Genomic DNA, 25,217 nt, shown 5'->3' with positions numbered 1-25,217 from the left:
GTGTTGCCGCGCGCGTTCTGATCAGCTGTGTTGTCGCGCGCGTACTGATAGCGGTGTTGTCGCGCACGTTCTGATCAGCTGTGTTGTCGCGCGCGTACTGAATAGCGGTGTTGTCGCGCGCGTTCTGATCAGCTGTGTTGTCGCGCGCGTACTGAATAGCGGTGTTGTCGCGCGCGTTCTGATCAGCTGTGTTGTCGCGCGCGTACTGATAGCGGTGTTGACGCGCACGTTCTGATCAGCTGTGTTGTCGCGCGCGTACTGATAGCGGTGTTGTCACGCACGTTCTGATCAGCTGTGTTGTCGCGCGCGTACTGAATAGCGGTGTTGTCGCGCGCGTTCTGATCAGCTGTGTTGCCGCGCGCGTACTGATCAGCTGTGTTGTCGCGCACGTTCTGATCAGCTGTGTTGTCGCGCGCGTACTGATAGCGGTGTTGTCGCGCGTTCTGATCAGCTGTGTTGTCGCGCGCATATTATAAAGCGGGGAGGGGGGGTTGAGCGCGCATACTCAATAGCTGTGTTGCCGCGCGCCTACTGAAGGGCGGGACGGAGGGTGTGTCACATCACGGGGGCACTTTTGATCATTTTGGAAGGGCACTTTCTATCCAAGACTAAAAAGGGCATGTGCACTGCACAGGTTGAGCCCTATGTGTGCACGTGCCTGCAAGTCGGGGAATAAGACTAATATCAGTCATGGGGACTGCAGAACAGCACACTTGTTAGATCGATGCAGACATTGACTTGTACCGCAAAGAGACCTCTATCTCACTCATGGCTTGTCCTCTCAAGTGGGGGAAAGACAATGCACAACGTCACCCACTGCTGTCAACCTGGGCCAAGTCATATCTCTGTCCCAGAAACCTCAGTCCCAAATGAGAGGGGTTTTTTTCTGTTGCAGGGGACATTGTAAATACCCAGAGATACCAGCTTTTACCAGATTATATTTATATGATAATTTTCCTTAAAGCCCATCTCTATCTAAGTGAGTGAGTGATTAAATGTTGAATGTGATGAGTTTTCAACAATACTAAATTGAAATTTTTTTTTTTACATGATTTAATATTTTTTTGTTATTAAAATTGAAGTTCCTGTTTCAAAGCTTACAGATAGATGGCTAATTTGTTTGTCATTGACACTTTTGGCACTTTTTTGGAGTATTTTTTGTAGTTTTGTTTTTCCTGTAAACAATTCAATAAATACCGTACCGTGACATTCATACCGAGGTATTACCGTATTGTGACATTCTGATACCGTTACATCCCTAATATATATATATATATATATATATATATATATATATATATATATATATATATATATATATATATATATATATATATATATATATATATATATATATATGCTGTGGGGGATATTTTCTTGGCACACTTTGGGCCCATTAGTACCAACTGAGCATCTTGTCAATGCCACAGCTTACTTGTGTATTGTTGACCATGTCCATCCTTTTTTGTTCCACAGTGTACCCATCTTCTGGTGGCTGCTTCCAGCCAATCATATGGCAGCAACTCAATGCATTTAGGCATGTAGACATGGCCAAGACGATCTGCTGCAGTTCAAACTGAGCATCAGAATAGGGTAGAAAGGGCATTTAAGATGGGCTGGTCTGAGTATTTCAGAAACTGCTGATCTACTGGGATTTTCATGCACAACCATCTCTAGGGTTTACAGAGAATGGTCAGAAAAGAGAAAATATTCAGTGAGCGGCAGTTCTGTGGGCGCAAATGCCTTGTTGATGCCAGAGGTCAGAGGAGAATGGCCTCACTGGTTCAATATGATAAAAAGGCAACAGTAACTACTCAAATAACCACTTGTTAAAACCGAGGTCTGCAGAAGAGCATCTCTGAACACACAACACCTCCAACCTTGAGACGGTTGGCTACAGCAGCAGAAGATCACACCGGGTGCCACTCCTGTCAGCTAAGAACAGGAAACTGAGGCTACAATTTAAACAGGCTCACCAAAACTGGACAATAGAGGATTGGAAAAACGTTGCCTGCTCTGATGAGTCTCCATTTCTGCTGCAACATTCAGATGGTCGGGTCAGAATTTGGCATCAACAACATGAAAACATGGATCCGTCCTGCCTTGTATCAACAGTTCAGGCTGCTGGTGGTGGTGTAATGGTGTGGGGGATATTTTCTTGACACACTTTGGGCGCATTAGTACCAATTAAGCATCGTTTCAACACCACAGCCTACCTGAGTATTGTTGATCATGTGACAGTGTATCTATCTTCTGATGGCTACTTCCAGGAGGATAATTGTCATAAAGTGTGAATCATCTCAGACTGGTTTCTTGAACATGACAATGAGTTCACTGTAATTAAATGGCCTCCACAGTCACCAGAGCTCAATACAATAGCGCGCCTTTGGGATGTGATGGAACAAGAGATTGCCAACAACCATCTCACGTTCAAAGTCACTTAAATCTTTCTTCCCCATTCTGATGCTCGGTTTGAACTGCAGCAGATCGTCTTGACCATGTCTACATGCCTAAATGCATTGAGTTGCAGCCATGTGATTGGCTGATTTGAAATTTGTGTTGAAGAGCAGTTGGATATCTTTCATCTTTATTTCTATAGCACTTTCACAATGTAGATTGTGACAAAGCAGCTTAACATAGATGTTCTAGTAAATTGTAACTGTCAGTGCAGTTTTTAGAGTTGAAGTTCACACTGTAATCCCGAATAAGTTGACAAAACTCAAAAAATTTGAGGTAATCAGTTACGTCAAATTTTTTAAGTTATAAAATTATCTATTTTAAGTAAACAGAAACATTAAGTTTTGAGTTTGTTGTACTCATGCAAGACACTTCACCTAACTTAAAATACCCAAGTTACTCAGCTTATACGTTTTAATTGCAATTAACTTAATTGTTTTAATTTTTCCAAACTTTAAATACTTAGTCACCCAGCTCATACATTTTAATAACAATTAACTTAATTGCTTTAATTTCTTTCAACTTTAAATACTTAAATCACCCAGCTCATACATTTTAATAGCAATTAACTTATTTTTAATTATTTATCTCACCTTTACATACTTAGTCACCTAGCTCATACATTTTGATAGCATTTTTTAAAATTAACTTCTCCATCGTCAGTTTCACAAATAAAATTAGCCATTATTTTAATCTTTAAACCCCATAAATCTGTCAAAATAAATCTGTAATTTAAAACACACAGACAATACCATTTTAGACATTTATTTTTAAAGAAAAAATGTCCAACAGTACTTTCAAATTTGTCTCCTATGCAATTACAAATGTCTTAAAACGATAAAAACTATAAGACATAAAGAGATTGAAAATGAACACTATTCTGAAATAATAAAAATTACCCACAATGTAAATATGATATCAGACATAAGAGCCTCAAGAAAAAACAACTATAAGTTTGATAAAATTTAATAATACATTAACAAGTGTAAAACTTAGTCTTAAGGCATTCGTTAAAAAAATAATAAGTGCACATTCTGTGAAGTGACCTGTTTAGTGTAAACTACACGGAAACTGTATATATCGTTGAAGTCAGAATCATTCGCCCCCCTTTATTTTTTCCCCCAATTTCTGTTTAACGGAGAGCAGATTATATATATATATATATATATATATATATATATATATATATATATATATATATATATATATATATATATATATATATATATTTATTCAGTCTTGGTTGAACTATGATTCTGTCATTTACTTATTCCAAACCTGTTTGAGTTTCTTTCTTCTGTTGAACACTTAAAAGGTTATTTTTGACCAAAAAAAAAAAAAAAAAGCTGAGACCTGTAACCACCGATTTCCACAGTATTTGTTTTCCTATTAGAAAGTCAGTGGTTACAGGTTGTCAGCTTTACTTAACTTTTGTGTTCAACAGAAGCAAGAAATTCAAGCAGGTTTGGGACAAGTGAAGAGTTAGTAAATGACAGAATTTTACATTTGGACAAACTATCCCTATATATAATAAAATGCACCCTTACCAATTAAAGGTAAATAAATGTTTTGAAGTTACTACCCCAGAGACAGTCTTTATTAAGTAAAAAAAAAAAGCTCTAAATCAACTCATTCTTTAAGGTTTCCATGCTAGGAGACTTTTTATTTTCCATCATCCATGCCAAGCAAAACTTTTTGCACAAGTTCAAAGTCCTTTACTATATATTATGTGAAGAGCATACATTAATCCATACAAGACAAGAAAGGTCTGGAAGTGTGCTGTGGGTGGTGTCCAATTCATTCTTCAGGACAACAGAGACCCTCAGTGAATGCAGGGCCAATAAAGCATCTTCAGTCAGCAGGATTATCAATCTAAAAATATAATTCAAGGATATTAATGTAAGGACAGTATCAAAATGACTGAGCCAATATTACATGATTCATCAACTATTCTTGATTACAAATATGTTATTAAGTAAAAGTTTTTAAAAATGTTCATCTTTTCATTAAACATGCCTAATTGTGAAAAGAATGAATGAAGTCTTACCAGGGTGTTCCTAAAGAATCTTAAGTCACGCTCACGCAGCAAGACCAAAAGACCTCTGATAACAGTGGTCCGTCATGAACTGACATCATGCAGTTCCTGGAAATCAAGAATCAATTTTTTAAAAATTAAAAAAATAAAAAATAAAAAATTCAAATTATATTTTAATGTATACTTTAACACGTGACCCCAAACATACCTGCTCATCATAAACCTTTAAAAGATTAGCCAGGGTATCTGCTGTCTTACCAGTTTTGGATGCTGTTTGCCTTGAAATTGTCATCAAATGAAATAGGTGGTGGTCCAGTTGTGCAAAGAATTTGTGGGGAAAATTCTCATTTGTAACATGTTGGTACTCTGCAAACAGCAAAAAGAAACAAGAGAGAATTTCATAAAACAAACCCACACCACAAAATATACAATTCTAGAAAAAAAATTATTAATATTATTATTATGTTTCATTAACTTATTTATTTTTTACCTCAGATGAAAATCAGGTGTTGATCAGATGTTGAAAGCAGGATCTTCATGTTGTAAACTGAACTCAAGGTCCAGCTGAAGTTTCACTTTCCTTGCTGCAAAAGTATCATTGATAAATACACTGTAATATTTATTTTATCTGGATATGCCAGGCATAGTAGTACAAAATAAATATTTTACCCACCTTTCACATGCCTCCATTTAAGAACCTATCTGTAGTCAGCAACACCCGACCTTCAATTCTGTTTGTACACAAAGTCACAGTGTCATTTAGCTGAGAGTGGAAGTAGTACAATTGCATGATGTCTAACGTTAACCTCAAAAACGGTTAGCAATAGAGCTGATTATCATGTTAGTTGCTTTGATTCGATAAACACAGATTTAATTTAAACAGTATTGAAATTTCTAAAACTGAATAGGACGACAAAGAAATTTAAGGCCTGATTTTAAAAGCTAGAAATAACAAAACTTACCTTATTGTCTAATGATGTAAAAATATATAGACTAAAATATTTATATTTTTAAGATATAAATATATTTTAAGCTACAAAATTTGCACATCAGAAAACTATGTCTTGTTTACCACGTCTTGAATATTTTGTTTTGTTATTATTTTATTTAATAACATAATTTTGTATTAATGTGTTATAGATATGCATACTTTGTTTTTTAGGCTGTTTATATTCTCTCCAGAGTAAACATTTTAAAAAATAGATAAAAAAAAAAACTTTTATCATACCTTTAAAATACATTTGACCTAAATGACATTTAAACTCATTTAACTGATCGCATTAATCAGGTAATCATTGATATGCAGAGATGTCGTCTTAAGCGCGAGGAAATATTAAGTGTTGATCAGTGCTGGTGATTGAGGTAAAGTTAGTTTTATATTTACACATTCAGACTTTCTCCTTAATAATATAATTTCAGAAAGGTAATTTTTGCATATTCTTAATGGTGAAATCATATTAGCAGCCAATGACTTTCAAAGTACAACATTGTTCAGTCAAAAAAAAATAGTGCATTTAGTGTAATGTTGTTTTCATGTCATACTTGCATGTGATTTCAGAACGAATACACAAAGTACCATGGTAAACAATTTATGGAGCGAGTCACAACTTGTTACTAAATGAATGTATGAATATAAAACCAACTTTACCTCAATGTGGTAGTGTAAAATGAAGCTCTGCTCTGTACCTGCTCAGGTGAGGAGCGCAGCTTAAATGTTCTCCGTCAGGCTATCCTCATACATGGATCAGCAAGCAACAAGCTGCGTGTGACAGAGTTAAGTTTTGAGACTACGTTTTTGCGCGTCATCAGAAAATACCGTTTAGTGTTTAGGCGGAGATCATTTGAGTTATCATTAACGTTACGTTTCTTGCGCCTTTCGTTTCCGAAGTGCCTACAGATCGCGAAGATAATACCACATTCACATACTGGATGGAGTTCAGCGCAGCGCCATGACATGCGGTTGTGAGAGCGCACGTCTCCATGACAACTTCAGCACAGGCTGAGAAAAGGCATACTCGCGCCAAGATTTAAATTTTGTTGAAAAATGTAATCTGCCGATTTTAAATATTTTTGTCTTTATCACACTCTGTTAAAATTCAGAGTTAACACATTACAACTAACGCTAACGTTGCACTGATTCTAACTTTTTAAACAGTAATGTTACCGTTAGTTAGCAACAAGTGAGGCTAAACATGTTTTCTGTAATGTACGAGATGTAAACGCACCCTGATTAACTCTACATTACATTGAACTGTTACTGTGATTATATTAATTAAAATATACATTTAATATTTCTAGGATTTGTAAATATTTTACTTACTGTAGTGTGAAGCGAGGCCGATCCACCATCTTGAAAAAAACGAATGAAGCATGAGCACGTACGTGAACCTGGATGACGTCAGACGCAAAATCACTGGGCTGACAGATTTTGAGTTAATGAAACTTTAAAGAGACATTTTGTATAAATTAAACCCAGCAGAATTGTTCACCTTACTTGAAAGATTAAATTTTTTCAAACTCAAAAATAAGAAAAAGTTCTAAATACTCATCAAGGTTAATTAAGATAAACGAATTTTAATGATTTAAGTTAATAGAACTCAATTCAATTAATTAGTTACAGCAAGGGGGTTACAGTGCACTTTAGTTCAGTTCAGTTCAGGACAAGTGTACCTAATATATATATATATATATATATATATATATATATATATATATATATATATATATATATATATATATATATATATATATATATATATATATATATATATATTTATTTTTATATTTACTTTTTTTATAAAAAAAAAAATGTGTTACCATTTTTATTACATTTATAATATTTATATTATATACAGTTGAATTATTAGCCACCCTTCACAGTATGTCTGATAATATTTTTTCTTCTGGAGAAAGTCTTATTTGTTTTATTTTGGCTAGAATAAAAGCAGTTTTGAATGTTTTAAAAGCCATTTTAAGGTAAAAATTATTAGCCCCTTTAAGCCATATTTTCGATAGTCTACAGAACAAACCATCGTTATACAATAACCTGCCTAATGACCCTAACCTGCCTAGTTAACCTAATTAACCTAGTTAAGCCTTTGAATGTTACTTTAAGCTGTGTAGAAGTGTCTTGAAAAATATCTTGTCAAATATTATTTACTGTCATCATGACAAAGATCAAATAATTCAGTTATTAGAAATGTGTTATTAAAACTATTATGTTTAGAAATGTGTTGAACAAATATTCTCTGCTATAAAAAGAAATTGGGAAAAAAAATAAACAGGGTGGCTAATAATTCAGACTTCAACTGTGTGTGTAAATATATATATATATATATATATATATATATATATATATATATATATATGTGTGTTTCTGAAAGCATCAAGTATTAAAACACTGAAAAAAATTATTCAAAGATGATTCCTTGGATTTACTAATTTTTTTTTTACATTTACGTTACGGTAAACTATTTATTTGGGCTGAATTTTAACAAAGAAATTAAGTTGAACATTATTAAATTAAATTTGATTGTTTAAATTTAACACAAATAAATTGTTTGCAACAGTTCTGCATGCAACACTTTTTTTCAGTGAATATTGTTGTACAAACATTAATATAAACTTGTCATAACCACTTATTTAAAACAAGCTGAATAAACACAAATCTTGAGTTTTTTGGGACAACTTAATTTTTTTTATGTTCAATCCACCTACATTTGTAAAAAAATACTAACTTAATCGTTTTTGTGGCAACATGAAGGTATTGCGTTCAACCCAGCAATTTTTCTTTACAATTAATTCAAGGTCTGGAAATGTGCATTTTTGCTAATAAATATTCTAATTAACAATAATTATTCTTAAAATTTGTAAGAAATGTTGCCTTTCATTCATTAATAGGAATAAATATTTTAAATAATGAATCCAAAGAAACTGATAATTACAAACTGGTCTGAACTTTTCCAAAGCTACATACAGCTCTACACAATAAATGCGTTTACTTCACTAATGCATTGCAAAAATATTGCATTTATTTACTAACTGTAGTTTTTTATTAAAGTAAAATCATTATGCCACATAATATAATGTGACCATTAAAAAATAAATGAAGTATATATAACTAAGAAATATGTAACTAATTAATTTGATTTCAAAACAATTCATATTTAATGATATAATCAATCAATATGGTACCCAATAATAATAACAACAAGGAGATGTTTAATTATATTAACAAATCTCTAAAGCACTTGTATGGAGTAACTGAGCCGTGTTTGTTCAATACGAGTCAAATTGAGCGAGGACTCTATTCTTGTCGTAAAGGAAAATCAATATGTAGTGTAACCTTGGACGTGTAATGCAATGAAGCCGCTCTGTCACTAGAGCTCAGGCCCTGAAACACAACCACACACACCAAAAAAAAAAAAAAACAGTTTTCCATTTTAGATTTCCTTGAGGAATAATCCGCGAAAGTTTACTCACAGCAACACTTATTAGTTTTGATCCAGTGAGAAGGAAATTGCCTTAACAGCCTTTTATCAGCCTCGCAGTGCGTCTCTCTGCACTGTATATAAGGTTGTGTTATTAAGAGGAGAGAGCGCTGTTTCAGAAAGCTGGAAACTGCAGACTCCTGCTTGTGCCTGTAAGTGAAAATGATGAGCTGAAGTTTAAAATGAGAAACACAGCCAGGGTTATGAGACATAAAGTCATAATTGAGTGATATAAGGTGTAAAAGACTAGAAATATGTCGCGTTTTTATATTGCAATGTGCTTGTTTTATACACATATATTAAAAAATACTTTCAAATATAAACAGACTTGCATTTTCCTTTTTACCTTACAAAACAAATCATAACTGTGAGGTTTGACAGTTGTTTAATATATATATATATATACACAGTTGAAGTCAGAGTTATTCGCCCCTTATTATTATTCATTTTTTATATTTCCCAAATTATGTTGAACAGAGCAAGTATATTTTCACATTATTTCCTATTATATTTTTTCTTCTGGAGAAAGTATTATTTGTTTTATTTCGGCTAGAATAAAATAAGTTTTTAATTTTTTTTAAAACCATTTTAAGGAAATTATTATTAGCTCCTTTAAGCTATATTTTTTGGATAGTCTACAAAACAATCCATCAATATACAATAACTTACCTAATTCCCCTGACCTGCCTAGTTAACCTAATTAACCTAGTTAAGCCTTTAAATGTCACATTAAGCTGTGTAGAAGTTTCTTGAAAAATATCTAGTCAAATATCATTTACTGTCATCATGACAAAGATAAAACAAATGAGTTATTAGAGACGAGTTATTAATACTATTATGCTAAGAAATGTGTTTTAACAATCTTCTCTCCGTTAAACAGAAATTGGGGAAAAATAAACAGGGGGGCTAATAATTTTAACTTTAAGTGTATGTGACATAATAACTGCAAAAATAACATCTCCAAATATATATTAAAGTATAAAAGAGTTAAGTACATTACTAACAAAAACAAAGTGTAAATATTTAGGGGCTTAACTAGGTTATTTGGCTAAATAGGCAAATTATTGTATAACGATGGTTTGTTCTGTATTTTATCCAAAAATATCTATAGCTTAAAGGGGCTAATAATTTTGACCTTAAAATGGTTTATCATAAATGTAAAACTGTTTTTATCCTAGGCAAAATAAAACAAATAAGACTTTATTGTTACTTTACTCGTTACTTTAAAAAGTAATATTATTAAGTAACTAGTGTTACTTGTAATGCGTTACCCCTGACACTGTGTATATCCTGTATGTATGTATGTATGTATGTATGTATGTATGTGTATGTATATATATATATATATATATATATATATATATATATATATATATATATATATATATATATATATATATATATATTATCAAACATTAATAAAAATGTACTGAATATAAGTTTTAAAATGATAGTATTTGATATTTTTTTTATTTACTGTTAATAAGCAACAAATTAAATCATTCATTTATTTATTATTTCATTCATTTTCTTGTCGGCTTATGGGGTCGCAACAGCGAAATGAACCCCCAACTAATCCAGCTTATGTTTTACGCAGGGGGTGCCCTTCCAGCTGCAACCCATCACTAGGAAACACACTCATTCACACACTCATTCACACTCATACACTACGGACAATTTAGCCTACCCAATTCACCTAAAGCGCATGTCTTTGGACTTGCAGAGGAAACCTACGCGAACACGGGGAGAACATGCAAACTCCACACAGTAACGCCAACTGACCCAGCCAAGGCTCGAACATTTAATACATTTTTAATTAAAATTAAATTAGGAAAACACATTTTTTATATCTACAATTCATTTTATTTTGGTATAAATTATATGATAATTAAAATATGATAAATATTATATTAATTGTAATATATTAGAATTGATTTTTTTTCACATGAGTTTTAGATTATTACTTAATGAAATGTCACTTGATGTGTTCCAGAAGTGTTTGTGGTAAAAATGCAGTTAAAGTCTATTTATTTATTTATTTAGAATCAGTTATTTCAAGCTGACACTATAATGTCCTACTAGGACCTCCGCCATGGGTGGTGAATGGTGATAATCATCACACTGTGAAATAAAAACACTGCTTTACTCATATAAAGACTCCTACATTGTCCAGTCACTGAGAAACAGGATAATTGAACTGATTAGCTTGAACAGAAATAGACAGTATCCACAATATGAGTAAACACACACACACAGATCAAAGCCCGAGGACATCTGGAACAAGTCCACTTACTGCTAAAAACAACCTCCACCTTCTGGCATCTGAGGACACGGTGTGAAATTCAGTCCGATCTTATTATGGTTTTCCCATCAGGCTCCCAGGATTTCTTACCATACCAAATTATTCCTTTATATCTAATGCTTGCGTAACTCTGACGTCTCAACTCTAATCATGTTTACTGCAATCTGTTTTCTTGAAAGCATCCTTTTGCTGGATTTATCCAACTTTTAAGGAAGCATCAACATATTTTTTTCTCACTGGACAGTGTTGTGAGAGATTTAACGCAGTTGACAAAGTTAACAAATTAACGGCAGCAATGCACAGCTGACTGTTTGAAGCACAGTTATCATTAGCGAAAACCCAGTTAGAGCTCAAATGAGATTATCATAATACGCTCGCATCAGGATGCTAATAACAAATAGCATGTTTGAAAGAAAGACACGGCGCGGTGCTTGGGAAAAACACTCAGTAGAGAGTTCACAAACAAACATTTACATCCAAACTAGGGAATTTAAAATGAGTTTCCATCAAATGTGCTCTAGAGAACAAAGTTATAACTTCCTGAAAAACTGACACAAATTAGCAGAAGTAGCATATATTTTATATACTTTAAAGTATAGCATATACTTTATATAAGGCATATACTATATGACATGTATCATTAGCCACTTTATTAGGTACACCTTGTTAGTACCGTGTTGGACCCTCTTTTTGACTTCAGAACTGCCTTAGGCCCAATCCCGATTCTACCCCTTAGCCCTTACCCCTACCCCTCGTTTTATGCGTTCCCATGCAGGGGTAGGGGATGTCCCAATTCTCTCTAGCTTAATGGCGTAGGGATAAGGGCAAGGGGTAGATACCCCTTCGAACGAAGATTTTTCAGGACCACACTCGAAACCAAGGGGTAAGAAATTTCCCTGAATACACTAGGCACAGCTGCACCCAGGCAGGAAGGAGATCCACAAATTAGTTTTTTGTCTACTAAGGAAGTGCCCATGCTACTGTAATCATTGGGTTTAGGGTAGGGGAAGGTGTAGACGATCGTCAACTACTGCCCACTAAAGTAACGCCCTTGCTACTGTGATGGTTGGGTTCAGAGTAGGTGGAGGTGTAGGCAATCCTCAACTACCGCCCACTAAGGTAATGCCCATGTTACTGTGATGGTTGGGTTTAGGGTAGAGGGAGATGTAGGCGATTGTCAACAACCGCCCACTAAGGTAACGCCCATGCTACTTTGATGGTTGGGTTTAGGGTAGGGGTAGAGGGAGGTGTAGGTGATCGTCAACTACTGCCCACTAAAGTAACGCCCATGCTACTGTGATGGTTGAGTTTAGAGTAGGTGGAGGTGTAAGCCATCGTCAACTATGTAGCTGACCTTGTACTGCCAACTAAGGTAGTGCCCATGCTACTGTGATGGTTGGGTTTAGAGTAGAGGGAGCTGTAGGCGATTGTCAACAACCGCCCACTAAGGTAATGCCCATGTTACTGTGATGGTTGGGTTTAGGGTAGAGGGAGATGTAGGCGATTGTCAACAACCGCCTACTAAGGTAACGCCCATGTTACTGTGATGGTTGGGTTTAGGGTTGAGGGAGGTGTAGGTGATCGTCAACAACCACCCACTAAGGTAACGCCCATGCTACTGTGCTGGTTGGGTTTAGGGTAGGGGTAGAGGGAGGTGTAGGCGATTGTCAACTACTACCCACTAAAGTAACACCCATGCTATTGTGACGGTTGGGTTTAGAGTAGGTGGAGGTGTAAGCGATCTACAACTATGTAGCTGACCTTGTACTGCCAACTAAGGTAGTGCCCATGCTACTAAGATGGTTTGGTTTAGAGTAGAGGGAGCTGTAGGCGATCCTCAACTACCGCCCACTAAGGTAATGCCTATGCTACTGTGATGGTTGGGTTTAGAGTAGGTGGAGGTGTAGGCAATCATCAACTACCGCCCACTAAGGTAATGCCTATGTTACTGTGATGGTTGGGTTTAGAGTAGGTGGAGGTGTAGGCAATCATCAACTACCGCTCACTAAGGTAACGCCCATGCTACTGTGATGGTTGGGTTTAGGGTAGGGGGAGGTGTAGGCGATTGTCAACTACTGCCCACTAAAGTAACGCCCATGCTACTGTGATAGTTGAGTTTAGAGCAGGTGGAGGTGTAAGCGATCGTCAACTATGTAGCTGACCTTGTACTGCCAACTAAGGTAGTGCCCATGTTACTGTGATGGTTGGGTTTAGGGTAGAGGGAGATGTAGGCGATCGTCAACAAACGTCCACTAAGGTAACGCCCATGCTACTGTGATGGTTGGGTTTAGGGTAGGGGTAGAGGGAGGTGTAGGCGATCGTCAACTACTGCCCACTAAAGTAACGCCCATGCTATTGTGACGGTTTGGTTTAGAGTAGGTGGAGGTGTAGGCGATTGTCAACTATGTGGCTGACATGGGTTTATGGTAGGGGGAGGTGTAGGCAATCATCAACTTCCGCCAACTAAGGTAACGGCCATGCTACTGTGATGGTTGGGTTTAGGGTAGAGGGAGGTGTAGGCGATCGTCAACTACAACCCACGAAGGTAACGCCCATGCTACTGTGATGGTTGGCTTTTAAAGTAGGGGGAGTTGTAGGCGATCGTCAACTATGTAGCGGACCTGTACCGCCAACTAATGTAGTACCCATACTACTGTAATCGTTGGGTTTAGGGTAGGGGGACGTGTAGACGATCATCAACTACCGCCCACTAAGTTAATGCCAATGCTACTGTGATGGTTGCGTTTAGGGTAGGGGGAGGTGTAGGCGATTGTCAACTATGTAGCAAATCTGATCGACTACGTCATCAAGCAGTGGGCTGTCTCGATAATTCTGGGTGACTGCCACAAGAGACGTGTTTCAACAGTCGTGTCCGAATGTCATGTGCTGTGAAAAGACAGCTTAATTAATGAACAGAATCAGAACTTACAATGATTCTAAACTGAAGTTGTTCATTAATAATTCTACTGTATTATAGATGTCATCTAAAAATTTAATGCACAGTTCAAGATTTTACAACTCTATCAATTTCCTTCAATATCCCAAAATGCACATAAAGTCAATGGAAACATAGGTAGTGTCTCAAACTGTGCGGTTCCAGTAGCTGTAAGAGAAACATCAAAGCAGAAACTTCAATGAAGCTCCATTAATTTGCCTGAGCAAACTCTGAGCAATATAATTTTCCTCGGGCATTATATATTTAGTATGTAGTTGCAGCAGAAGGTAAAGTTTGAAGGTCAGTGCAGTCATTGGAGCGGTGTGATATCTAGACAGTAGCTACGCCATTAAAACACGTCCTTTGGCAATGTAACCTTTATGGCTCCTGCGGAGGTGAGAAAAACATGCGACCTGCCGTTTCAAAGAACACTTTTCTTTGTCTGTGTGTGAATGTGGCTGATCTACTCGATTCACTTGCAATCTTTCATTAGCAGAGGGGACGAGGCTATTTCCGGCAAGCCGAGTCTTTAGTAACTTTATTAACAGCGAGTGATTTTAATGCTACAGGCAGGCATTTTTGTTGTCAGACGAGGAGAATATATATATCTAGCACAGACAGCTGAAAACCTGTGACAGTTCTCTAGACCCCGGCTAGAAGAGTGTGATATAGGTGTAAAATAAGTCTGGGCTATTTTTAGTTGTTGAGAATGGAAAACGGTGAGCTGAAATCTGTTCCTTTGACTCAATAGAATAAAAAAAGAAAGAAAGAAAAAAAGAAGGAAAAAAAGAAAGAAAGAAAGAGAGAGAGAGAGAGAGAGAGAGAAAGGAAAGAAAGAAAGAAAGAAAGAAAGAAAGAAAGAAAGAAAGAAAGAAAGAAAGAATGGAAAGAATGGAAAGAAGGAAAGGACAAAGGAAAAAAGAAAAGAAGAAAGGAACGAAAGGAAAATAAAGGAGGGGAGTAAGGATGTAAAGTAAAAGAAAGAAAAAAAGAAAGAAAGAAAGAAAGATAAAGGAAACGAGAAACGAAGGAAGGAAGGAAGGAAGGAAGACAGAAAGATGGAATGAATGAATGAATGAATGAAATAATGAACGAACGAATGAATGAATGAATGAAGGCAAGGAAGGAAATAGGATGAATGAAGAAAGAAAGAAAGAAAGAAAGAAAGAAAGAAAGAAAGAAAGAAAGAAAGAAAGAAAGAAAGAAAGAAAGAAAGAAAGAAAGAAAGAAAGAAAGATGGAAACAAAAGAAAAAAAGAAGGAAGAAATGAACGAAAGGAAGACAAAAAGAAAGAGGGGAAGGAAGGAAAGGAGGAAAGAATAAAGAAATGGAAAAGGAAGAATGGAAAGAAAGAAGGAAGACAGAAAGAAGGAATGGATGGTAAAAAGGGATGAACGAATTAAGGAAAGAAAGAAAGAAAGAAAGAAAGAAAGAAAGAAAGAAAGAAAGAAAGAAAGAAAGAAAGAAAGAAAGATGGAAACAAAAGAAAAAAAGAAGGAATGAATGAATGAAAGGAAGACAAAAAGAAAGAGGGGAAGGAAGGAAAGGAGGAAAGAATAAAGAAATGGAAAAGGAAGGATGGAAAGAAAGAAGGAAGACAGAAAAAAGGAATGGATGGTAAAAAGGGATGAAAGAATTAAGGAAAGAGAAAGAAAGAAAGAAAGAAAGAAAGAAAGAAAGAAAGAAAGAAAGAAAGAAAGAAAATAATGAATGAGGGATAGGAAAGAAGAGAAGACTGACCAAATGAACAAATGAATTAATGAATGAATGAATGAATGAATAAATGAATGAATGAATGAATGAATGAATGAATGAATGAATTAATTAATTAATTAATAGAAGGAAGGAAGGAAGGAAGGATGAATGAATGAGTAAATGAAGGATGGAAAGGAAAAAAGACGAATGGAAAAGGATAAAGAAAGAAGGAAATAAAGAAGAATAGAGGAGGGAAGGAAGGAGGGAAGGAAGCAAAGAGGGAAGGAAGGACCCTGTGGATAAGACCAAGTTTCAGGCCACATGTTTTTTAAATGTTCTGATCATGTCACTTACTCTGAATTGTACAGTTTCTTCTTCGACCACATTACAAAAGTGGACTTATATATTGATTTTAGGACTCTTTTGTTCTTGGTTCTGCTCTATTTCTCTACCCGTATGATGAAGGATTGCAACACCTCACCAACATACTTGTTCACACAATGGAAAGCCATTAAACAGAGCATATTTTCTCAATTCTCCAGCACTTTTAGGTCAGCGGTGCCGTTTACAGGGTCCTCTACTGGGACGCCATCCAACAAAAACCTCTTCTCACATATCTGGATTCCCCAAAGGCTTTTGCTGTGGTTTTGGGCCAATTCAAATACCCAAAAACCATTTCGACAGCCTTTGAGTTCTCAACGCATGACCCACAACAGTGTCATCCAATCTGGGCAAAAGGGCTCCATAACTAGGAAGGGTGTTGAAACACAACCTACACAAAAAGACTAAACTAAGACTTTGGCTTCGTCCCAAAACCTATGTGGGAAGCCTTTGTGAAGACTCTTCCAAAAGGTAAGCAGAGTTTTAGGCAACATCAAGTGCGTTCTGCACACTGAAGGCAATCCCACAATGCATTATGGAAAAAAAGGGAATACAAGAGTGTAGTAAATACTCGAAATATAAAAACAAGAGTGTAGATTTTACTCAAATAGATACAAATAGCAAATATGCATTCATTCATTCATTTTCTTTTCGGCTTAGTCCCTTTATTAATCAGGGGAGGCCACAGTGGAATGAACCACCAACCTATTCAGCATATGTTTTGAACAACTATCACTGGGAAACATCCATACACTCTCATTCACACTCATACACTACGGACAATTTAGCCTATCCAATTCACCTATACCGCATGCCTTTAGACTTGTGGGGGAAACCGAAGCACCCGGAGGAAACCCACGCCAACACGGAGAGAACATGCAAACTCCACACAGAAACGCCACCTGACCCAGCCGAGGCTCGAACAGCGATCTTTTTGCTGTGAGGTGATCATGCTACCCATTGCACCACTGTGACCCCCCAGCAAATATGCAAATTAGCTAAATTATCATTAACAATGTAAAGAAAAAAAGATTTAAAATGTTTTTGATGCAAATGTATTATAATGACTTAATGAAAATCTTACATTTATTATTTAGTATTGTAACTTTCATAATGCATGTTTAAAGGTTAAATGTTTTGTTAATATTTTATATCAAATACAAAAATACTAATAATATTTAATAAAAAAGTTCTACTATCTGAACATTGTAATGTCAAATATATAAATGACAAAAATATTTAAACATACACAACTTACACAAAGAAAATGTAGTTTTATAAGTGAAACCACCCCCCTCCCCCTGTGCACGGCCCTGGTCTGTGTGTCTGTGTGCGTGCGCGCGAGCGTTTCTTAGCAACAAACCTGCCTAAACGTCATTGTCCGTAGCCACTAAATCAAAAAGTTACGAATTGCCGTGAGATTGCGTTGCACTCTCAGCTCACATCATTCAAAAGTAAAGGTCCACATTGTCCCCCGATAATGTCAACAGACTGGACTGTCTTAAAAAACTGGCTAAATGTAAAGGAGGACTAAGCAAAATAGTTTCTACTTTATAATTAATGTTCTCAACTTACAATCCAACTTGGAAATCAATTTTTTCTTTATTGGCATTGATTGTTTTAAAATTTAAATGGCATTAACATGTCTGTGTTCAATTTCTGTTGTCAAGCGGGATGTTGATGGTTTATTGTGGGAATGTTGTTTACATGAAGAAATCGGTTACAAGTTAAACAAAAATTCAAACAAACAATTATTTTTTGAATTTAAATAGTTTTTGTCTTGCGTTTACATTAATTTTATATTGTAATAGCCAAAATTACAAGTTTCAGTCTATTAAATGTGATTATCAGGATTCATTTTCATAAAAAAGTGTGATTAATTAGTTACATTTTATAAATCAATTGACAGCATATATATATATATATATAGCATTATCACATGAGCAGTGAGATATGACTGTATATCAGCACTGGTATGAGGTGTGCATTGGCTCGAGGTTGCAGGCCAAATGCCTTAGCGTCTCAGCAGTGCTGATATACAGGCATATTGCACTGCTACGAGTGTGATTTTGCGTTTATACAACAGTTCGATGGCACAATCGTGTATATAAAAAACGAAATTAAACACAAAGAGTATAAAACCCTTTTGTTTTAGGAACTACTTTCTTCCGCCATTCATTCACATCTGCAGCTGACGTCAAAACAGCAGAAACCATTGCTAATTCACCAACGTCACTTTAGAGCTAGCGTTTGAATGACTCGATAGCGTAATATCTAAATCGATGACAAAGCGGCTGATTATGCACACTGTAAGATTTTAAGGCTGAACGTGACATGAAATGCCATCGGTCTACAGAGATTTCTTCTTACAAGGTTACCGTCTACAGTATTTCTGTTGCAATTGTGATATCACAATACTTAACCCTGAAAAAAGCAACACAATAACTACCAGACTGCTGTTGTGTTTGCGATAAGGAAAAATGCTGAACAAGTGCTGACTTTGCTTCTTTTTTCTTTCTGCCTACACAACACACATTCCTAATATGCGAGCAAATCTGTATAAATACAACACTACAACATACAAAAGTGAGAGATCCACTTAGAATATCACTTACCAGCATACCTGCCAACATGTCTCAGAAAATCCAGGGGGAGGGGGTGTTCGGGGGTGACGTCTCTGAATAACACTGTTTAGTACCGGGATAGGATGCAATGGGTTTTGGGGCAACCGTTTAAAGACTGTACCAAAAAAGGGGGGCTGGGGATTACAGGAGTTTTCCGGTAGAAATAAAAACAGGATGGTTGCGGAAGATTGGTCTCAAATACGTGATACTCCCAGGCAGGGCCGGAGTGGGACTCCTTTTCAGCCCTGGAGTTTCAAGCCTCAGACCGGCCCACCTCAGTTCACGACTGACTATATTGAAATAAGGTCATTTCCAATTCAGTTTCTAATGACACTATCACGTCTTTTTTTGAGAAAACAGCTGCTTTAGAACTTCAAATGTTCAACAACCCTAACAGTATTATATGTCTTAACAATAAAAATGAAAAAAAAAAAAATTTACTCAGACGAGGATCAAACCCAGGTCGGTGGCATCGTAACTTAACGTGCTAACCACTCAACCACAACAGTTATATGATAATAAATTTGCAGGCTGCATCTTGTTCACGAGGCTGCGAGAAAATAGATAAAAGGAGTAGAGCTGCGGTTAAATATTGAATAAGAAGTCTGTGGTCAAGTAAATAAATACATTAATTTAAAAAGTGTGCTTGCTGAGAGCAACAGATTCTGGAGCTAGGGACACCAGCCCTCGTTGGCCAAAAAAATGGACCGGCCCACCGGAAATTCTCCCGGTCCTCCCGATTAGCCAATCCGGGCTTGCTCCCAGGAAAAACGGGAGTCTTGGCAGGTGTGCTTATCAGTTTAATAATGATTTGACCAGCTATAGTTAAAAATCAGACTGTTATAATCTTCTAAGCGTAAGGGCTTATTATGCGTTTGTGTCGCCATCTTGTGGACAGAAAATGTCAACCTTCTTTGGTCTACTCTATAGGAGGCTAATGGCCACCGACGAGCTCTCTAGGAAATTGTAAACATTTTAAAAAAGGCACTATTCTTATAAATAAACTGCATAGTTGCAATCTAAACAACTACATTCTCAGTTAAAAAAGCGTTAAAAGTACATTTTGTTGCCTAACAACAGTAATATTTGTCAAACTGTAGCGTCTCTCTGCTTGTTGCTGGCTGTATGTGGGCGGAGTAATACACAATGAAGGGTGAAGAGGCCTTTGTGTGGTGTTACTGGCAAAATAATGCACGGCTATCAGCCAATCACATTCGAGAACTGGACAGAACTGTTATACTATATTTAGTCCATTCTTGAAAGTATTAATACAATAACTATGAATAACAATAAATGCTTCAACCTAGTTTGAATTACGTGTGCTACGTGTGTTTATGTATCTTGTATAAAGTTCAGTTGCTCTTATTAGGTCAACTGAAGGTAGCGACTTATGAAGGCCGCAAACAGGATGTGAACACATACGGTTTTAGAACACAGGCTCTGGACTTATCTCCATCTGATGAAGTCCCCTCACTAGTCATCATTTACTCAGTCTGAGCATTCCAGAGTGACTCAGATATAACTGTAGGGTGAATGCAAGGCTGTGTCAAAACCACTGGAATATTGCTGCATGTAAAGCTTCATGGTTGAGCTCTCTCGTGTTATCATTATGAGTATGACCGCATGGCTGACACGCGACATGGTTTCCTTTTTGAGGAAGGTGCCGTTAAACCACACTGAGTTCCTGTGCACTGAAATGCGACTAAGCGATCGCACTGAAACCACAGCACAACCTCCAACTGCTCAACAACAAGCTGATTCTGATGAGCGCCGCTCTCTGAATTACACATGCATGCGTTGGTGATCTCGCTGCACAATGCATATTTAACTTCAACATCTGTGTCATTAGCAGAGCAGAGATTAAACCTTCATCTTTGTCACTTTAAAGAAAAAAACCTTGTGTGCGAGATGTAAAAACCTATTTACAAGATGTTAAATAAGTCACTGATGTTCCTAGAGTGTGTATGTGAGGTTTTCAGGCCAAAAAACCTCACAAATAATGATTTATAACTCTCTGAAACTGACCCTTTTAATTTTTGATCCTAACTGTGATGTTTTGGTGACTGTCGCTTTAAATTCAAATGAGATTGTGCCTGTGTGTCAGCATAGTGGCAAATTCAAAAAATGACTAATGTCATCTGTGTGAAGAACTGAAACTGCAAAAAGAAGTGTCTCAGAAGAAGGAAGTCTATGGAAGCTACAGCATCAACTTATAATCTAATGGCACACGGCTGCTTCTCACTCAGGGCTGTTTATGCTAATGAGGGAGAGGTCATCACTAATGAGAAATAAATAAATCAAATCAAATCAAAATCAAATATAAAGATGAAAAATATAAATTAATTAGAATTATGGGCCAAACTGGGACCCTTAAATAATGTATTTTAATCTTTGATCAAGGATTATTATTTTCAGTATAACTAATATGTTTTTTTTATTGTTTGTTGTAGGAACTGTTACTCTTTTAGTGTGTGTCTTCAGTAAATCATCATACAAATGTATTATAATATCTTTTATTGCTCAGAAAAAATTACCCTCATGCATACTGAGACATTTTAAACCACTTTATTTATTTACAATTTATCATTACAACTGTGGCAATGCAAATGTATTTTGCCATAATAGTGTGTTTTTGCTGCCATTTTAATATATTCTATTAAAACAAATATATTTTTTTGCTATAAGTAAATTTTAAGGACAAAAATTCCCCCATTAGACGTCATTCAAATTGCAGTATTTAATCTCAGAACTTATAAAATAAATGCATTTATGAATAAACTAACCTTTTGTTAGAAAGGCTTCAAAATTAAATTACAATTACAATTAAAATATTGTGTTAAAATTCCCAAAATAAATGTGTTTTTGGAAGTTTTGAGTAGGACTGATGTTGGTAAAGAAACCAGACAGTAAATGTGGGTGAAAAAGTATATGGTATTTTCATGATTGTTTTTCTTTCGTCCTATGAATCTTTTTAAATGAATGCACATTACACTTTTATTGTTATAAAGCTTTTAAAAAATCATCTTTGACCCAAAAACACTTATTAAAAATGACACCTTTTCATTTTCAACCACAGTAAATGAATGGGTAACTATGGTAACTAAGCCCACATCCCCAGTATATGACAGAGCGCTGCCTGTCTCTACAGCTACAGCATTTATCATTGAAATTAAACAGCTATTACTCATCAGCATCATTTACCAAGAACTGTCCGAGACCGATAATGATTTAGATTTAAAAATGGAAGTTGGGTCAACATTTTCAAACTCATAAACATGCAAATTACTCACAGCATGCTCCTGTGAAACAGCAAACAATGGACAAATGAGTAACAGACACCATATAGACTATTCTTCATTAAGGCCTCAAAGGCTCAGATCAGGTTTAAGTCAGCTATTTTATTTTCTCTACATTTTGTAGCAAATTTTACACTGAATATTTTTCTTTTTTTCAGGGTTTGGAGGTGAAGACAGACTATATTCCACTGCTGCAGTCACTGGCTTCATTCGGATGGAGACTCACTTGTGTTCTGCCAACACCCATCACTAAAACCAACAGGTACTATACACAATTACAGTGTAGATTACACCATAAAACATACAGTTTCTTTAATTTAATTTTTAATTTTAAGTTTCTTTATAACTTTAATTAATTTTTTTTATTTAAAATATATATAAAATGGTGTTTAAAAAATTTAAAACTGCTTTTATTCTAGCCGAAATACAACACATAAGATTTTCTCCTGAAGAAAACATTATCAGACATACTGTGAACATTTCCTTGCTCTGTTAAACATTGTTTGGGAAATATTAAAAAATAATAATACTCAAAGGAAGGCGAATAATTCTGATTTTAACTGTGTGTATATATATATATATATATATATATATATATATATATATATTGTAGGGATAGTTTACAGATTGACCAAAAGAATGACCAGTCTGGTAGATGAAGAAGAGCCGGAGTCAGATGGTTTAAAAAAATAAATAAATCAAGTTTACTGAAGATAGTTTGCAGTTAAATCAGCAGAAGCCAGCTTCAACACTTACAATGAGTTCCTAGGCCGCTATTCTTACAATCACCAATCAATAACAATTATACTCTTACATAACGTCATTAACTGCGTCATACATATAGGTGTCCTAACCTGATTGGTTAAAACACAGATAGACTAGAAACATTTCCACGTGGGGTTTGTGCGTATATTCTGAACAATATCTTAAGCATAAACGTCAGACATCCCTTAGACTGATTAGAGCTGACTCCAGACCTGTGAAACAACAATCAAATAGAACACACAGACTTAAAGTATAATCTGTTTCTTATCCAAGGCGGAGTGTACTGTCAGCCGTCTTTATCGAGACTGGTTAAAAACTGGTATAATCTACATTCAGGCAGTTATATTCTTACTATACAAAGTCTATCTTGAATAAAAGTAGAATCACTTTAAAAGAATTAACCGTAAAAATAGCAAAATCACTTTAGACATTTTAGATAGTAATAACTACTAGAAATAATAATACAAACAGTTGATTCCAGTCCTCAGCCATCAGTTCCACTCAAGGTCTCCGTGACCTCTGACCTAGTTTGATGGCTTCTGAAAATAGTTATAAAGAGACAGGCAAATGCACTGAACATTCTTATATTAAGCAATGTGTTAACTTATTCATTAATCAAAATCAATTCAAAGTTAAATACTCATTCAAATGATCAAATAATTATTTTTAATAAAAAGCAGAAATCCGAATCTTTCAATATATATATATATTTATATCTTTATATATGACTTTATATATGACTTTATATATGATCTTTATATATGACTTTTGGAGTCAGCTCTAATCAGTCTAAGGGATGTCTGACGTTTATGCTTAAGATATTGTTCAGAATATACGCACTATATATATATATATATATATATATATATATATATATATATATATATATATATATATATATGTATGTATATTTTACAACACCAACCCAGACAATAGGTTACTTCAAATTATTACAAATGTCAATAAAAGTATTAAAGTCACCTTTTCCAACTACAATACCTAACAAAAGTCTTGTTGCCTATCCAAGTTTTGGGAACAAAAAATAATAATTTGACTTCTAGTTGATTATTTGGTATCAGAAGTGGCTTAAATGAAAGGCAAAGACCTCTAGATTACACTTATTTTACCAAAACAAAATATGATCATGCCTTGATTTTTTATGATTTCATTAGAACAGTAAGGTCTGACTTTGCTTAGACAAAAGTCTTGTCACTGAACAGAAATAATGTCCAGTACAGAATATAAAGTCTCCCATGAGCTTGGAGGACTGCATCCATACATCTCTCACATGACTCAAATCACTTATTAATAAAGTCATCTGGAATGGCAAAGAAAGCGTTCTTGCAGGACTCCCAGAGTTCATCAAGACTCTTTGGATTTATCTCCAGTGCCTTTTGACTTCAACTATATCCATCTGACCATCACTGATCACTGGCCATACAAACAAAGTTGAGCCATATTAACTATGCATTTGATCTGAGAAGCATTGCTCCAGCTACGAATGTGAGCTCCAGATCAGCTCGAGTGTGTTTTTTCTCTCCTATGAGATGCTGTACTCGAGTGTAGGCAGGATTTCACCGCTCTGTCATGATCCGTCTCACACAGAGAGGGAAAATACACAAAGCATGGAAAATATGTGAGGAATTGGCGGCGTTCTAGATGAGTTTGATTCATGCATTTATAATGGTGTTCATGATATGATGCTTAGCTTTATGCACTGCTGTAATTCACATTCACAACACTTTCCTCTGCAGAATGCTAATTTGCAGTTGCAGGAAAGCTGAAGCTGCATTACAACAGAATTATATTTTATTCTTACTAGAGGTTTATAAACTAGACATCATCAGTGGTTAAAGAAAGCATATAGTCTATATTCATCTATATTAGCTTATAATAAAGTTAGCATAAGTATTGACAATGTTTGCCTATGATATTTGTCTCATCAACAAAACATCCACTCACCGGCCACTTTATTAGGTACATCTGTCCAACAGCTCGTTGCGCAAATTTCTAATCAGCCAATCACATGGCAGCAACTCAATGCATTGAGGCATGTAGTGATAGTCAAGACGATCTGCTGCAGTTCAAACCGAGCATCATTTCAGACTGGTTTTTTTGAACATGACAACGAGTTCACTGTACTCAAATGGCCTCCACAGTTACCAGAACTCAATCTAATAGAGCACCTTTGGGATGTGGTGGATCAGAAGATTCACATCATAGATGTGCAGCCAACA

At 35.6% G+C, this 25,217-nt stretch overlaps 1 protein-coding gene and 1 long non-coding RNA gene across 12 annotated transcripts in view; one reads left to right on the top strand and one right to left on the bottom strand.

Moving 5' to 3' along the window:
• rftn1b (raftlin, lipid raft linker 1b) overlaps positions 1 to 25,217 on the top strand; it is a 435,159-nt gene that overhangs the window by 386,792 nt on the left and 23,150 nt on the right. For all 8 annotated transcript variants that reach the window (XM_073926765.1, XM_073926762.1, XM_073926763.1 and 5 more), the window contains one exon: positions 22,374 to 22,477. In XM_073926765.1, the coding sequence (XP_073782866.1) occupies positions 22,374 to 22,477 (104 nt within the window). The remainder of the gene's footprint in view (positions 1 to 22,373; positions 22,478 to 25,217) is intronic.
• LOC137487985 (uncharacterized) lies at positions 3,685 to 6,857 on the bottom strand. 4 transcript variants are annotated; one of them, XR_012392596.1, is made up of 7 exons: positions 6,813 to 6,857; positions 6,179 to 6,251; positions 5,166 to 5,223; positions 4,983 to 5,076; positions 4,751 to 4,858; positions 4,505 to 4,600; positions 3,685 to 4,329 (listed from the first exon to the last, which is right to left on the bottom strand). It is a non-coding gene; the product is annotated as an uncharacterized lncRNA (long non-coding RNA). The 4 variants fall into 4 exon arrangements; XR_012392597.1 differs by lacking the exon at positions 6,179 to 6,251; XR_012392598.1 differs by lacking the exon at positions 6,813 to 6,857 and having other exon boundaries at positions 6,141 to 6,329.

This window comes from Danio rerio, chromosome 16, assembly GCF_049306965.1.
Source record: "Danio rerio strain Tuebingen ecotype United States chromosome 16, GRCz12tu, whole genome shotgun sequence".
Classification (NCBI taxonomy): Eukaryota; Metazoa; Chordata; class Actinopteri; order Cypriniformes; family Danionidae; genus Danio; species Danio rerio.
This window is presented reverse-complemented; position numbering and strand designations above follow the sequence as displayed.